General features: G+C 41.0%; 1 protein-coding gene and 1 pseudogene across 1 annotated transcript; both read right to left on the minus strand.

Moving 5' to 3' along the window:
* Positions 1–1,098: 1,098 nt before the first annotated feature.
* Positions 1,099–3,075, minus strand: LOC116100794 (annotated as a pseudogene).
* A 3,362-nt stretch (positions 3,076–6,437) lies between these two features.
* On the minus strand, positions 6,438–9,050 carry LOC116100795 (olfactory receptor 2AG1-like). Its single transcript, XM_031384527.1, has 3 exons — positions 8,982–9,050; positions 8,584–8,747; positions 6,438–7,408 (listed from the first exon to the last, which is right to left on the minus strand). The coding sequence occupies exon 3, from the start codon at positions 7,384–7,386 to the stop codon at positions 6,439–6,441; it is 948 nt and encodes a 315-aa protein (XP_031240387.1). The 5' UTR covers positions 7,387–7,408; positions 8,584–8,747; positions 8,982–9,050; the 3' UTR covers position 6,438.
* Between the last annotated feature and the right edge of the window lie 5,848 nt (positions 9,051–14,898).

Genomic DNA, 14,898 nt, shown 5'->3' on the forward strand with positions numbered 1-14,898 from the left:
TTTAGATTTTGTTCCTTCATGAATGGCAGGGTCTTCCACTGAGTGCTGGAATGACCAATAACAAAACAAAAACCAAAATCAAAACAAGGGACCAGCAGGAATATATATGCAAAGAAATGGTGAAGACAAGAAAAGATAAATTCACAGAAGAAAATCTTTTATGTGTCATTCAGACCTTGACCAACATTCCTCATCCCCTCAAAATTCTTGTATCTCAAATGCTCTTAAACTTTCAAAGAGCACACTAGTTACCACAAACCTATCAAACTTCCCTAAGGCTTCCAGAAAAGCACTAGGCTACTGTAGTGATTCTGTTAGTGCTGGGGACCAGCTTCCTTTAAAGGCCACTGGAGAACTATGATTTTAGAGGCTGGCTGTGCTTTTTTAACTCTAAGCCTTGTCTTCAAAGCTTTTACCTCTTGTAGGAAGGATCCCATGTCAGAATAATCTACTCTCCCAGCCCCACAAAACATAGCAACGAAGCCCCTCCCCCCAAAAATCAGACTTTCCATTAATAAATAAGGAATCTCAGGTTCCACAACACAAAAACACACATGTTCAAAGTGCAAATTTCTGCCATTAGCCTGGGACTTTTCTCACTGATGTAGAGCCCTATCTCACAGCCAGAAAGACTGTAGAGGGCAGTCCTCTCTCTTGGGAGCCTGCTTCCAAGCAACTGAACACCATTAAGAGCATTATGGAGGTCCAGGAGTTGAGGGAACTGAGGTGCTGGGATCCATTGAGAGGGAGGGAGGTGGTCCCCATGCATCCTTCCTTCCCCAAACCCAGTGAGTAATAGAAGAGGGGTGAGAGATGTGTGCTGTTTGAACAGCATCCTGCCAAGGGGCCCTAAAGTGCCAAGTCAAGTTGCCAGCTTCCAGAAAATAGAATTATATAATATTTGAGGGTAAGTGTTGGTTGTTGCAGTGGGGAGAAGCCAGAGCCATAGGGTACTAGTAGAGGAGAAAAGATTTAGATGATAGTAATACACTATTATGAGTTCAAAGCTGATCCAGAGCACATCAGAGTTCTAGGTTGGGAAAAAGATCTGCCAATGAGCAGGAAGTCTGCTGCTGGCTGGAACCTAGTATGTTGCTGCCTTTTCAGCAGGCTTTCTGGTAAAGGCTATATCAATATTTTAAGGATGAGGGAAGGGAGTTCAGGGAATGGGGATGGTGTGTGGTTTTTGTGTGTGTGTGTGTGTGTGTGTGTGTGTGTGTGTGTGTGTGTGTGATCCACAATGTATAAAGAGCAGGCCCTTCAGTTATTTTACTAGATTTTAAATGCTTTAATTTTTTTTGTCCTTTTTATCTTTTAAATACAAAGTCTGCACTGTCCCAGTGCCCAAAGTCTTCCTTTGCACTAGGGTCCAGTAGAGTCTGTATCCTCAATCAGAACCTCTGTGGTAGCACCGAGTATATCCAAGTTCATGACCAGCCCTTCAGTGCCCCCACTGCTGCCACTTCCCACAAAGATCTTCCCATCAGCCATAAGGCTCACCCATTCTGTCCCACCACAGTATGACTTTGACATCCCTTCAGCTTTTAGCAGTAGGAACTCTACAGATGTTGAGTTTCCCAAGGGCTCAGGAGGAAGAGGAAGCCCCTGACCATCTGCAAGCTGTGTCAGGGACCCTGGGTTAGAACCCAAGATATCTGTGCTGGTGATGAGGTGACCTGCATTTGCTGCCAGAGCTTCTGCAATCAGCACCTCAGGGTGGCTTTTTGCTTTGTGTGCCACTACACTGTCCTTCTCAAATTTTTTGCCACAGATATTGCAAGAAAACTGGTAGAAGGAGTCTGCATCATATTTCTTCATGTGCCAATTAAGAGATGCTTTTTGTCGACAAGTAAATCCACATATCTCACATTGTAATGGCTTCTCGCCCATATGAATCATCTGGTGTACTGCCAGATTGTGGGAACTCTTGAAGGCCTGAGCACAATACTCACAGATACAATCCCTCTGGTCTGTATGATGCTTTGCATGTCACAAAAGTTGTTTCTGGAGCCTGAAGAGTCGTCCACAGGAGGGATGGGGACGTACATTTTTTTCCCCCAGCAAATGCTGGTATTTAATGCGGTGCTGCAAATAGTGAGGGTGAGCAAGAACAGTCCCACATCCTTCCATCTCAAAGCGGACATATTGGATTGGAGGTTTTTTCCTCCTTTTGGGTAACCGTGGACTTTTGTCATCTTTTTGCCTTCTCCTTCTCTTCCTAGGAGGCTCCTCATCTTCCCTAATTTCATTCTCTTCTTCTTTCACTTCTACTTCTACTTCCACTTTAATTTCTTTCTTTTCTTTCTCTTCTTTCACCTTCCCTGATTTTCTCTGTGGCTTTGGGAAGGATTTCCTTTTCAAGGTGGGGCATGTAAGTCTCTTCTCTTGGGTCATCTTTGAATGGTATTTCCTCTTCACTGATTAACATTTCTTCTTCCTCCTCCTCTTCCTCATCACTACTAATGCCACCGGGAGACTGATGTTCTTCTGGAACATCATAATCAAGTTGATCAGTAATTGGTTCTGTCTTGCAGACAAGTTGCAAGGACCCAGTCTTGGACCTAGAGCTCCAAATATTCTCAGTGTCTCGAAGGCAAGAGATAGAGGTCCCGCTACTACTGCGCCAGCTCTGGCTAGGTCTAGTTGTAGTAATGGAAACTTCCCGAAGGAGGACAGAATCATCTTTTTTCTCTTCCTTGGGATCTTTATCAGTTGTTATTTTTTCTATACACTGGAGTCGCGGACTCTTCTTGCCCTGAGCAGGAGGGGGCGGGGGGGGCGGTGCTTCGTGGCCGCGGGCTGATGCCCGGGGCCATCGGGAGGCCTGTTGCTGGGGCTGCTCCTCCGCCGGCGAGGATACTCGGCCTTTCTCCGGCCGGACACAGCGACGGCCGCAGCGGTCTGGCCGCTGTCCCGACCTTCCCTCAGCAGGCCGGTGCTCGCGGTCTCTGCAGGCGCCGCCGCCGCCGCCTCTCCGGGCTGGAGCTCCTCCGAAGCCCAGTCGGCCGCCGCTGCCGGGCCCCCTTCCTGGTCCTGCTGCTCCCGGGATCGTGGCTCCTCCGTCTACCCCGGCATCGGGGCTCGTCCGTCCCCCATCCCTGCGTCCCAGGTGGTGGAGGCGGCTGCGCCCGAGACGTGGTTTCCCCGTCCCCGCTCCCCTCGGTTCCCGGAGCGTCTGGCTCCCTCACTCCGGAGCGCCTCTCCCCCTCCCCCCACCGCCCCTCCGCCCCTCCGCCCCTCCGCCCCTCCGCCGGTTCCGAGGGCGCCCCCCCTCACCCGTCCCCTGCCACTCAAGCCAGCGACCGCCGGCGGCGCCGCCTAGTTTTTAATTTTTACTATTTTCATACTTTTTAATGAGAATTTCATGCATTCATATAACGCATTTTGATCAAATCTATTCCCCATTTCCTTCCCTCCAAACTCTCCCCTATACAGTGTTGCTGTTCCCTCTCAAATTCTTCTTCTCTTTTAAATCTTCTAGTGTTTGTACATGTATGTGCGTAGAACAATATAAGTGGGTATATGTAGCCTCTGAAGGACTGTATTTCTGGAAGTTTTCTGTCTAAAAACTCCCATTCTATATTTTAATGTCAAGTCATAAATTGGAATAGAAATCATCACCAAATTATAATACCCATAGTATCTATGTTCTCAATCTTGAAGTTGAACAAAATATTAAGAAAAATTTAAACTATGCAAATTAGATGATATAGTATGGTTACTAATACATTAATACAGCTTTAATGTGAAATAAAATGCAAAATATTCAACATTTTCATAAAGTCAGTTTTTCAATGAATTCCAAGCCTATTCAGTTCATTTTAACCATGATTTATACAACCACTTATGAGACTTTTTATAGTGGAGAATAGTAGTCATATACATGAGACCTTGCCATTGCTAATTAGCATAAACACATACAAACACATACATAAAATCCCATTTATTTGACAGAGATGAAATAGCTAGGTGAATTACCAAACACCCATGTGCTGTCATACTCACATGTTCAGAACTGCCAGGGCACTTCTCTCTCATGACATGTAACAGTTAAAATAAATTAACGCCTCTTTCCATGTATTTATATTTACTATCTTGTTTAATCTTCACAACACTTTAAAATAAGTCTTTCCATTCCTGAAATTTCAGAATTTACAGATGTTTTGTTGAAGAAGTACAAATACAAAGTTAAAGTTATATAAGAATGAGAGCTGCATTTAATTCCAGTTGTGTTCTGACAGCTGGCTAGGGGCTCTTCATCAGCATAGAACACAAGAATGAACTAATTAGTACCCTCAGAGCTCCGAAGGACTAAACCAGCAACCAAAGAGCACACATAGTGGGACTAATAGCTCCAGCAGCATATGTAGCAGAGGATGGCCAAGTCGGTCATCAATGGTGGAGAGGACCTTGACCCTGAGAAAGTTCTATGCCCCAGTGTAGGGGAATGCCAGGGCCAAGAAGCGGGAGAGGGTGGGTTGGTGAGCAGGGGGAGGGGGGAGGGAACAGGGTTTTTTGTTGTTGTTGTTCTTTCTTTCTTTCTTTCTTTTTTCTTGGAGGGGAAACTGGGAAAAGAGATATCATATGACATGTAAATAAAGAAAATATCTAATAAAGAAAATTAAAAAAAAAAAAGAATCTCGCTGTGTGCCAGCAGGTGAAGAAGCCTCTACAAGAGCATATCAGCTTAGTAAAGTGAGTGCCAGTAGCAAAAACGGAGGGAAATTCATCTAAATGAGTACGAGATTCGACTCACACTGCTTAATTCTAGGATACAAACTTCTATTTTCCCTGAAAACTTACTTTTACTTATTTTGACTGTTACATAAAAAGCAAACCCACATTTATATCTTAGTATGTTTCTGTACCTGTATTTCTTATATAGTATTTAAATCATATTAAGTGTATTTATCTCCTCAAATGTTTGTTGATTATGATGGATACTTCCTAAATTCTTTCTTCTGGGTAATGGAATGAATGCATTAAGTATTACAGCCATCTATGGTAAGCCTCCTGTTCAGTAGTCATGCACAATGTCTATGTTAGTATCCAGCCATCTATGGTAAGCCTCCTGTTCAGTAGTCATGCACAATGTCTATGTTAGTATCCAGCCATCTATGGTAAGCCTCCTGCTCAGTAGTTATGCACAATGTCTATGTTAGTATCCAGCTGTCCTCTCCCTTTCCTACTCTAGTCTTTGCTTAGTGCCATACTAGAGGAGTTGTAATAAGATTTTCTTTTTGTTTAAACAAACAGGAAAGAGTCAATTTCTACAAACAGCAATACCAACCATATAGTATTACATATTCAATTTATAACTGAGTATGTTAGAAAGAACAACATATTCCCCTTTATCCTATTTTTCAAATTTAAATTTACTTTCTCTTCAAATTATTTATTGATCTATTTGTAATTTCTTTTTTTTTTGAGAAATCTGCTGTCTGTTTTCTAAAGTAGCTGTGATACTTCCACCAATAGCATGTTCCTTCCCCCATGTCTATGAAAGCATTCATTAACAATTGCACTCCTGATTACTGTCCTGTCTCATGTTTCAGTTCAATACAATAGCTATAAAATGTGCGCACATGGAGTACCATAGGATATTTTCACATGTACAGATTATAAAATGTTTATATCTAGACTAACAGTAAATATATGGATTGTTTGTGGTTGCTGAGATATTTTACTATGTTAGGAGTAATACTATGTTGGACAAATACTGTCTGCTTGCCTTATTCACAGTCTAGAATGGTAAGTGTTCAATTCGCATCACTTAAAAAAAGAAAAGAAAAAAAGAAAAAAGATGAAGGGAAATTGTATAAGAGAGTGGAGGGGGAGTGGGGAGGAGAGGAGACTAGAAGAGAGGAGAGGAGGGATGAGGAGAGGAGGGATGAGGAGAGGAGAGAAGAAGAGAGAGTTTAAGGTCTTTTTTTAAAATCAAAGAAATCTCCATGAAAGCAGATACTTGGAAAGAGAGAAAGAATGAACATGATGCAAACTTCTTAAGCAAAATAGTCATTTTAATATTACATTTTTGGCTAATATTAGTTAGTTTAACATTTAAGCAAATCTTAAGAATCTTTTTCAATTAATACATGAGCTACCTATGTGAAACTATATTTTCTAGTTCTTGGTCCAATAAGGAATTGAATTCTCAGGGCCCATATCCCGGTGGTAAGGTGAGGCCAATTTGAAATTTTAACACAAGCAGTTACATTTGGAAATGAGATATAACTTTAAAGACAGAAAATAATTTGAAGTAGGGTGGACTTCATTTTATAAAATATTTCATAATATCCAAAGAGTGTTTTAAAGGGTTGTTGTATCTCACTCTTATCTATCAAACAAACAACACATTTACTCTCCTAACTTTATCAGTAGTATTTCATTCATAGTTGAATTTTTTATATTTTAGGAGGAATAAACTATTAGAAATATCTAGGATGTAGACTGTACTGGAAACTTTTTTCCCAGGACTCTCTTCAATGCTCCAGTGACCTCCTTATTCCTCAGGCTGTAGATGAGGGGATTCAGAGCAGGAGTGACAATCATGTAGAAAACTGAGCTGATATTGTCTTGTTTAGGGCTGTGAAAGGAACTAGGCAGGATATACATGAAAATAGCACCTCCATACCACATCCCAACCACGGTCAGGTGGGAAGAGCAGGTGACAAGGGCTTTCTTCCTGCCCTCATTGGAGGGCATGTGGAGCACAGTGAGCAGAATTAGTGAGTAGGAGGTGAGAATGGCAGCAAGAGCTGGAAAGAGCAAGGTCACACCCATCGCATAAACCATGAGTTCATATGTGGAGGTGTCTGCACAGGCCAGCCTCACCAAGGGAGGGATCTCACAGAACAGGTGTCTGATCTGCCTCGACTTGCAGAAAGGATAGTGCATGGTGTAGATGCTATAGCCTAGAGCACTGAGAGATGCAAGAATCCACGAGGTGGCTATCATGAGACAGCAGACTTTCTGACTCATTAGAATTGTGTAGTTCAGAGGATGACAAATGGCCACATACCTGTCATAGGCCATAAAGGACAGAAGGAGGTCCTCTGCACTACCAAGTGTCAGTGCCAGAAACATCTGAAGGGCACAACCCTCTAATGAGATAGTGTTGTCTTTGAGAAGAAAATCTAGTATGGCCTTGGGAATGATAACTGATGGCTGGAGGAGGTCCATGAGAGAGAGGTGCCAGAGCAGAAGATACATGGGCACGTGGAGCCGGGCATCCATGGTGATGACCAGCAGCAGCAGTCCATTGCTGGTCAACGCTAAAAAGTACAGGGCTGTGATAGTGGCACAGAGCAGTTCTGGAAAACCACTGTCATCCAGAATCCCCACCAAGATGAAGCCACTTCCCAAAGTGGAATTGCAGACTTCCATTCTGTGTGGTCCTCTTAGTTGCCTACAAAACATATGGTTAGTGAAGTTTTGCTAATATGAAGTCAATTTGCCAATGGTCATGTCAATTGCCACTTATGCTACCCAGTATGACTCTAACAACATGGGATCTTTCCAAATAGCTTTACTTCTTGATTTACACCTCTCTCTCTATCTCACCATCTCTCTATCATTGTTCTGTCTCTTTCTTTGTTGAATCACCATAAAGATCTATCTATGTGCAGAGTAGATAGTATAAACATTAAGAAATCACTTCACAAGGTACAACCTAGGATACTAAATGTGGAACATCTTTCCAGAAAGTTTAAGGTCCTTCTTAAGGTCAAAGAAATATCCTAACATGTTTCATAATAGTATAATGTTTAGAAAATGGCCCTAAATATTTTAGTTCATTTTCTGAAAAGAAAACATTGAATATGAAACTCTAAAGTGATTTCAATGAAACACTGCTATTGTTTTTTTCACATTTCACTTTTTCAGTATTTATGTTTTTTAATTATGTGTTTATAACAGCTTCTACAAGTAATTCAGCATGACCCCCCCCACACACACACATATTTATGTCACTCTGTTGGCCATTCATAACTTAACAGTTAAATAGTATGAAAATATTAAGCAAATATGTTTTTGCATTGGTTGGTTTTTGGTAGGTTTCATCATTATCTAATCTTAGCAAACCCACATGGTCTAAAGACCTATGTTGAGATTTCAACAAGAGAGGAAATATGCAGGTATAGGTTATAACACAAAATCTTGGTCAATCTCAGTTGATTTTATATTCCATGATTTAGTACTAAATAATACCTTTAAAAAATTTTGTTCTTTCAATAATTTCATACATGTCCGTGATTTATTAGACTCACCATCTCCCCTTCTCAGAGTTGCAAAGCCTTCTGTCCTTGTTAATATTAAAAAACAAAAAGAAAACCAAAAATAGACAAGAAGGAGAAGGAGATCAAGAAATCCTATTCTGTATCTTCTGATCTTAAGATTTACTTTGAACCCTTTTTTCCCTGGCTCAATGTTTCCAGGGTCTGGCTACGCATTTTATCAAAAGAAAGACATATCCTTACCTCAGGTTCTAAGAAACCTAGCTGCTTGACCACCTCAGCTTCCCTTGTGCTGTTTAAAGGCTGAAGATGTTTCACTATAGTTGGGGAGAGATCAGATGTAGTTTACCTTGACAGCAGTTAATTGGTTTGTTTGGTTAAGTTGCTGCAGTGTTTTACAGGTCTGGGCAATGTCAGCTATCAGGGCAGTTGTATTCCTTCCTCTCACCTGCAAGTGTGCTCTGGAGATGGAGGAGGTTGCAGCCAGACAGCTTATGTGTTTCCAGTAGTTTCCTATGAAGTAAGATGATGATTTTCCTATAATCAGTTATGAAAGGAAGTAGTAGAAAATGTTCCCTGTTGCTTGTGGCATCAAAGGGGCCCTACTAGCTTTTTTCTACTTTCCAGGCAACTCTTAGGTCTGAATACTCAGTTTTCTTTACCAGTGCTTCCCCTTATAGGAAGAGACAAAAGATGAATGGAATAAATAGAAATTAGAAGAGATGTCCAAGCCCTGTGCTGCCTCACCTGAATGTCTCTGGGGTCAGTGTAAGCCAGGACCTTATCCATGAATAAGCTATTTTTGTCTTCTCATCCCATGACCACCTCTCTGCTTTTCTCTGTGCATAGCTTCAAAAGGACTCATTTCCTAACTTTAAAAGTCTCCTTTGGAAATGTTTGTCTAAGATATAGTAAATTAAGTAATCCACTTGGGTATTTCTTGGCTTGCCTTTCCTGAGGTTTAATATCACTTAATGAGATTTAAGACATTATGTTTATTCATCTCTGACATTTAAGATTCATTTCCCATAGGCTCAAAGGTACTGAGATTATAGGAATTTCCTACCTGGTTTTCACAGACTTTCATTTAATTCTAGATAAAATATTGGAAATCCAGAGAGAGAGAGAGAGAGAGAGAGAGAGAGAGAGAGAGAGAGAGAGAGAGAGAGAGAGAGAGGAGAGAGAGAGAACAGGGGGTCTCCATTGGATGTGATGGACCAGGAGCACTTGGCCGAGTTAAATGCCCTCTGAAGACAGACTGATGGAGCAGAAATAACAGGGGTGAGAATCAAACAGCAAGTATGTAGGGCATGTACTGGGGGAACTAACAACCTAGCATATAGAAAAATAGATTAGGTTTAATATCTCCCAGTAATTATGCTAAAACTGATAAAAATATCCATAGGACTTTGCCTCAAATATAGGGGGCTGGTTGGGTCATATTAAGAACTAAGAGAATTATTAAATATCATTTAAAGCAACCTATGTCTAGTAATCTCATAAGGATTTGAATCCTGAATTTGAGAATGCCAGAGATATACTAGTTAAACTTTCCTTTCAATGCCCTCTAGTTTCCTTTCACTTCGTAATAAAAATTCAGATGTAAAAATCCATTGGAGATATTCTCTCTGGTGACTCTCTAAGGTGGGACCAACCAGGAGGCACAGGCCTCACAATTGGCAGGGCAGCCAGAACAGGATCCTCTCTACCTCTGTCTACACCTAGGAGTGACTGTGGTAGATCTACAGCCCTCTCTGCCCTTTCCCTGCAAGCAGAAAGTTTGCCTCCAGGGAGTGCTCTAACCCAGGGACTCAGGTAAGATCCACCATTTTCTCTCCTCTGACTTTCTAGGTGGGACCAGCAGGAGGCACTGGCCTCACAAGTGGCAGGGCAGCTGGATCCTTTCTACCTCAGACCACACCTAGGAGGGACAACACATCCACAGCCCTGCACCTTTCCCGAAAGGGGAGATCTTGTCCCCAGGGTGTGCTCTGACCCGGGGACTCAGGAGGGATGACTGATCCACAGTCATCTGTGCCTGAGTTTTACCAGAGGAGAACTGATCTCCCAGAAGTGCTGACACAGGCTTACAGACTCACAGGAGGAACAAGCTACAGCCAGAGACAGCAAGAACATCTAACACCAGAGATCAACAGATGGCGAAAGGCAAATGCAAGAATCTTACCAATAGAAACCAAGACTTCTTGGCTTCATCAGAATCTAGTATTCCCACCACACCAAGTTCTGGATATCCCAAAACACTGGAAAAGCAAGATTTGGATATAAAATCATATCTCACGATAGTGATAGAGGAATTTAAGGAGAACATGAATAACTCCCTTAAAGAAATACAAGAGAACACAGGTAAAGAGGTACAATCCCTTAAAGAGGAAACAAAAAAATCCTTTAAAGAACTACAGGAGATTATGACTAAACATCTAGAAACACTTAAAGAGGAAACACAAAAATCCCTTCAAGAATTAAGGAAAGCTAAACCAAACAGGTACAAGAATTGAACAAAACCATCTAGGACCTAAAAATGGAAGTAGAAACAGTTAAGAAATCACAAAGAGAGACAACTCTGGAGATTGAAATCTTAGGAAAGAAGTCAGGAAACATATATGCAAGCATCACCAACAGAATACAAGAGATAGAAAAGAGAATCTCAGGTGCAGAAGATACCATAGAAAACATTCACACAACAGTCAAAGAAAACACAAAATGAAAAAAAAAAAATCCTAACCCAAAACATCCAGGAAATCCAGGACACAAGAAGAAGACCAAACCTAAAGATAATAGGTATAGAAGAGAGTGAAGGCCTCCAACTTAAAGGGTCAGTAAATATCTTCAACAAAATTATAGAAGAAAACTTCCCTAACCTAAAGAAAGAGATGCCCATGAACATGCAAGAAGCCTACAGAACTCCAAATAGAACAAAAAGAAGCAAATTCACTCAAGAGGAGTCAAAGGCAGGAAATAATCAAACTCAGGGCTGAAATCAACCAACTAGAAACAAAAAGAACTTTACAAAGAATCAACCAATCCAGGAGCTGGTTCTTTGAGAAAATCAACAAAATAGATACACCCTTAGCCACACTAACTAGAGACACTATCCTAATTAATAAGATAAGAAATGAAAGTGAGGCATCACAACAGACACAGAGGAAATCCAAGAAATCATGAGATCCTACTACAAAAGCCTATACTCAATAAAACTGGAAAACCTGGGTGTACTGGCTGGTTTTGTGTGTCAATTTGACACTGGCTGGAGTTATCACAGAGAAGGGAGCTTCAGTTGGGGAAGTGCCTCCATGAGATCCAGCTGTGGGGCATTTTCTCACTTAGTGATCAAGGGGGTAGGGCCCCTTGTGGGTGGTGCCATCCCTGGGCTGGAAGTCTTGGGTTCTATAAGAGAACAGGCTGAGCAAGCCAGAGAAAGCAACCCAGTAAAGAATATCTCTCCATGGCCTCTGCATCAGCTTCTGCTTCCTGACCTGCTTGAGTTCCAGTCCTGACTTCCTCTGGTGATCAACAGCAATGTGGAAGTTGAATAAACCATTTCCTCCCCAACTTGCTTCTTGATCATGATGTTTGTGGAGGAATAGAAATACACTGACTAATACACTGAGTGAAGTGGACAATTTTTTTAGACAGATACCAGATACCAAAGTTAAATCAAGATCAGAGATCAATGATCTAAACAATCCCATACCTACTAATGAAATAGAAACAGTTATTAATAGTCTCCCAACCAAAAAAACACCCAGGACCAGATGGGTTTAGTACAGAGTTTTATCAAATCTTCAAAGAAGACCTAATACCAATACTCCTCAAACTATTCAACAAAATAGAAACTGAAGGCACTCTACCCAACCAATTCATTCTATGAAGCCACTATTACTCTTAAACCTAAACCACACAAAGACCTAACAAAGAAAGAAAACTTCAGACCAATTTCCCTTATGAATGTCGATGCAACAATACTCAATAAAATTCTTGCAAACCGAATCAAAGAACAAATCAAAATGATCATCCACCATGATCAAGTAGGTGTCATCCCAGGGATGTAGGGATGGTTCAATATATGGAAATCCATCAACATAATTCACTATATAAACAAACTCAGAGAAAAAAACATATGATAATCTTATTAGATGCTGAGAAAGCATTTGACAAAATTCAACACTCCTTCATGATAAAAGTCTTGGAAAGATCAGGAATTCAAGGCTCATACTTAAACATAGTAAAAGCAATATACAGAAAACCAGTAGCCATCATCAAACTAAATGGAGAGAAATGAAGCAATCCCACTAAAATCAGGGACTAGACAAGGCTGCCCACTCTCTCCCTACCTATTCAATATTGTACTTGAAGTCCTAGCCAGAGCAATTAGACAACAAAAGGAGATCAAAGGGATACGAATTGGAAAGGAAGAAGTCAAATCATCGCTATTTGCTGATGATATGATAGTATACTTAAGTGACCTCAAAAATTCCACCAGAGAGCTCCTAAACCTGATAAACAACTTCAGCAAAGTAGCTTCATATAAAATTAACTCAAGCAAATCAGTGACTTTTCTCTACACAAAGGATAAACAGGCAGAGAAAGAAATTAGGGAAACACCCTTCACAATAGGTACAAGTAGTATGAAATACCTTGGTGTGACTCTAACTAAACAAGTAAAACATTTGTTTGACAAGAACTTCAAGTCTCTAAGAAGGAAATTGAAGAAGATCTCAGACAATGCAAAGATCTCCCATGCTCATGAAATGGCAGGATTAATATTGTAAAAAAAAATGGCCATCTTGCCAAAGGCAATCTACAGATTCAATGCAATCCTCATCAAAATTCCAACTCAATTCTTCACAGACTTAGAAAGAGCAATTTGCAAATTTATTCTGAATAACAAAAAACCTAAGATAGGGAAAACTATTCTCATCAATAAAGGAACCTCTGGTGGAATCACCATCCAGGACCTAAAGCTGTACTACAGAGCAATTGTGATAAAAACTGCATGGTATTGGTACAGTGACAGGCAGATAGATCAATAGAATAGAATTGAAGACCCAGAAATGAACCCACACAATATGGTCACTTGATCTTTGATTTAATCTTTTCCATATAGTGGAAATAAGACAGCATTTTCAACAAATGGTGCTGACTCAACTGGTGGTCAGCATGTAGAAGAATGCAAATTGATCCTTTCCTATCTCCTCATACAAAGCTCAAGTCCAAGTGGATCAAGGACCTCCACATCAAACCAGGTACACTGAAACTTATAGAAAAGAAAGTGGGGAAGAGCCTCGAGCACATAGGCACAGGGGAAAATTTCCTGAATAGAATACCAATAGCTTATGCTCTAAGATCAAGAATTGACAAATGGGACCTCATAAAGTTGCAAAACATGCATAAGGCAAAAGACACTGTCAACAGGACAAAATGACAACCAACAAATTGGGAAAAGATCTTTACCAAACCTATATCTGATAGAGGGCTACTATCCAATATATACAAAGAACTCAAGAAGTTAGACTCCAGAGAACCAAATAACCCTATTAAAAATGGGGTACAGATGTAAACAAAGAATTCTCAACTGAGGAATACTGAATGGCTGAGAAGCACCTAAAGAAATGTTCAACATCCTTAGTCATCAGGGAAATACAAATCAAAACAATCCTCACACCAATCAGATTGGCTAGGATAAAAAAACTCAGGTAACAGCAGATGCTGGAGAGGTTGTGGAGAAAGAGGAACACTCCTTCATTGCTGGTAGGATTGCAAGCTGGTACAACCACTCTGGAAATCAGTTTGGTGGTTCCTCCGGAAATTGGACATAGTTCTTTCTACTGCCCAGCTATACCACTCCTGGGCATATACCCAGAAGATGCTCCAACATGTAATAAGGACACATGCTCCACCATGTTCATAGCAACCTTATTTGTAATAGCCAGAAACTGGAAACAACCCAGATGTCCCTCCACAGAGGAATGGATACAGAAATTGTGGCATATCTGTACAATGGAGTACTACTCAGCTATTAAAAACAATGAATTTATGAAATTCTTAGTGAAATGGATTGATGTTGAGAATATCATCCTGAATGAGGTAACCCAATCTCAAAAGGACACACATGGTATGCACTCTTTGGTAAATGGATATTAGCCCAGAAGATCGGAATACAGGAAGTACAATCCACAAACTACAAGAAACTTTCAAGGAGAAAGAAGACCAAAATGTGTATACTTCATTCCTTCTTAAAAGGGGGAACAAAATGCCCATGGAAGGAGTTGCAGAGACTAACTATGGAGCAGAGAGTGAAGGAATGATAATCCAGCCTGATATAGCTGTCTCCTGAGAGGCTCTGACATTACCCGACTAATACAGAAGTAGTGGCTCACAGCCATCCATTGGACTGAGTACAGGGTCCCCAATGAAGGATCTAGAGAAAGGACCCAAGGAGCTGAAGGTTTTGTAGCCCCTTGGGACAAACAAAAATATGAAGTAACTAGTACCCTCAGAGCTCCCATGGACTAAACCACCAACCAAAGAGTATAAACACATGGTGGGACTCATGGCTCCAGCAGCATATGTATAATAGAGGATGGCCAAGTAGGTCATCAATGGGAGGAGAGGCTCTTGGCCCTGTGAAGGTTCTATGCCCCAG

Source organism: Mastomys coucha, unplaced genomic scaffold, assembly GCF_008632895.1.
Source record: "Mastomys coucha isolate ucsf_1 unplaced genomic scaffold, UCSF_Mcou_1 pScaffold21, whole genome shotgun sequence".
In the NCBI taxonomy this organism is placed as follows: domain Eukaryota; kingdom Metazoa; phylum Chordata; class Mammalia; order Rodentia; family Muridae; genus Mastomys; species Mastomys coucha.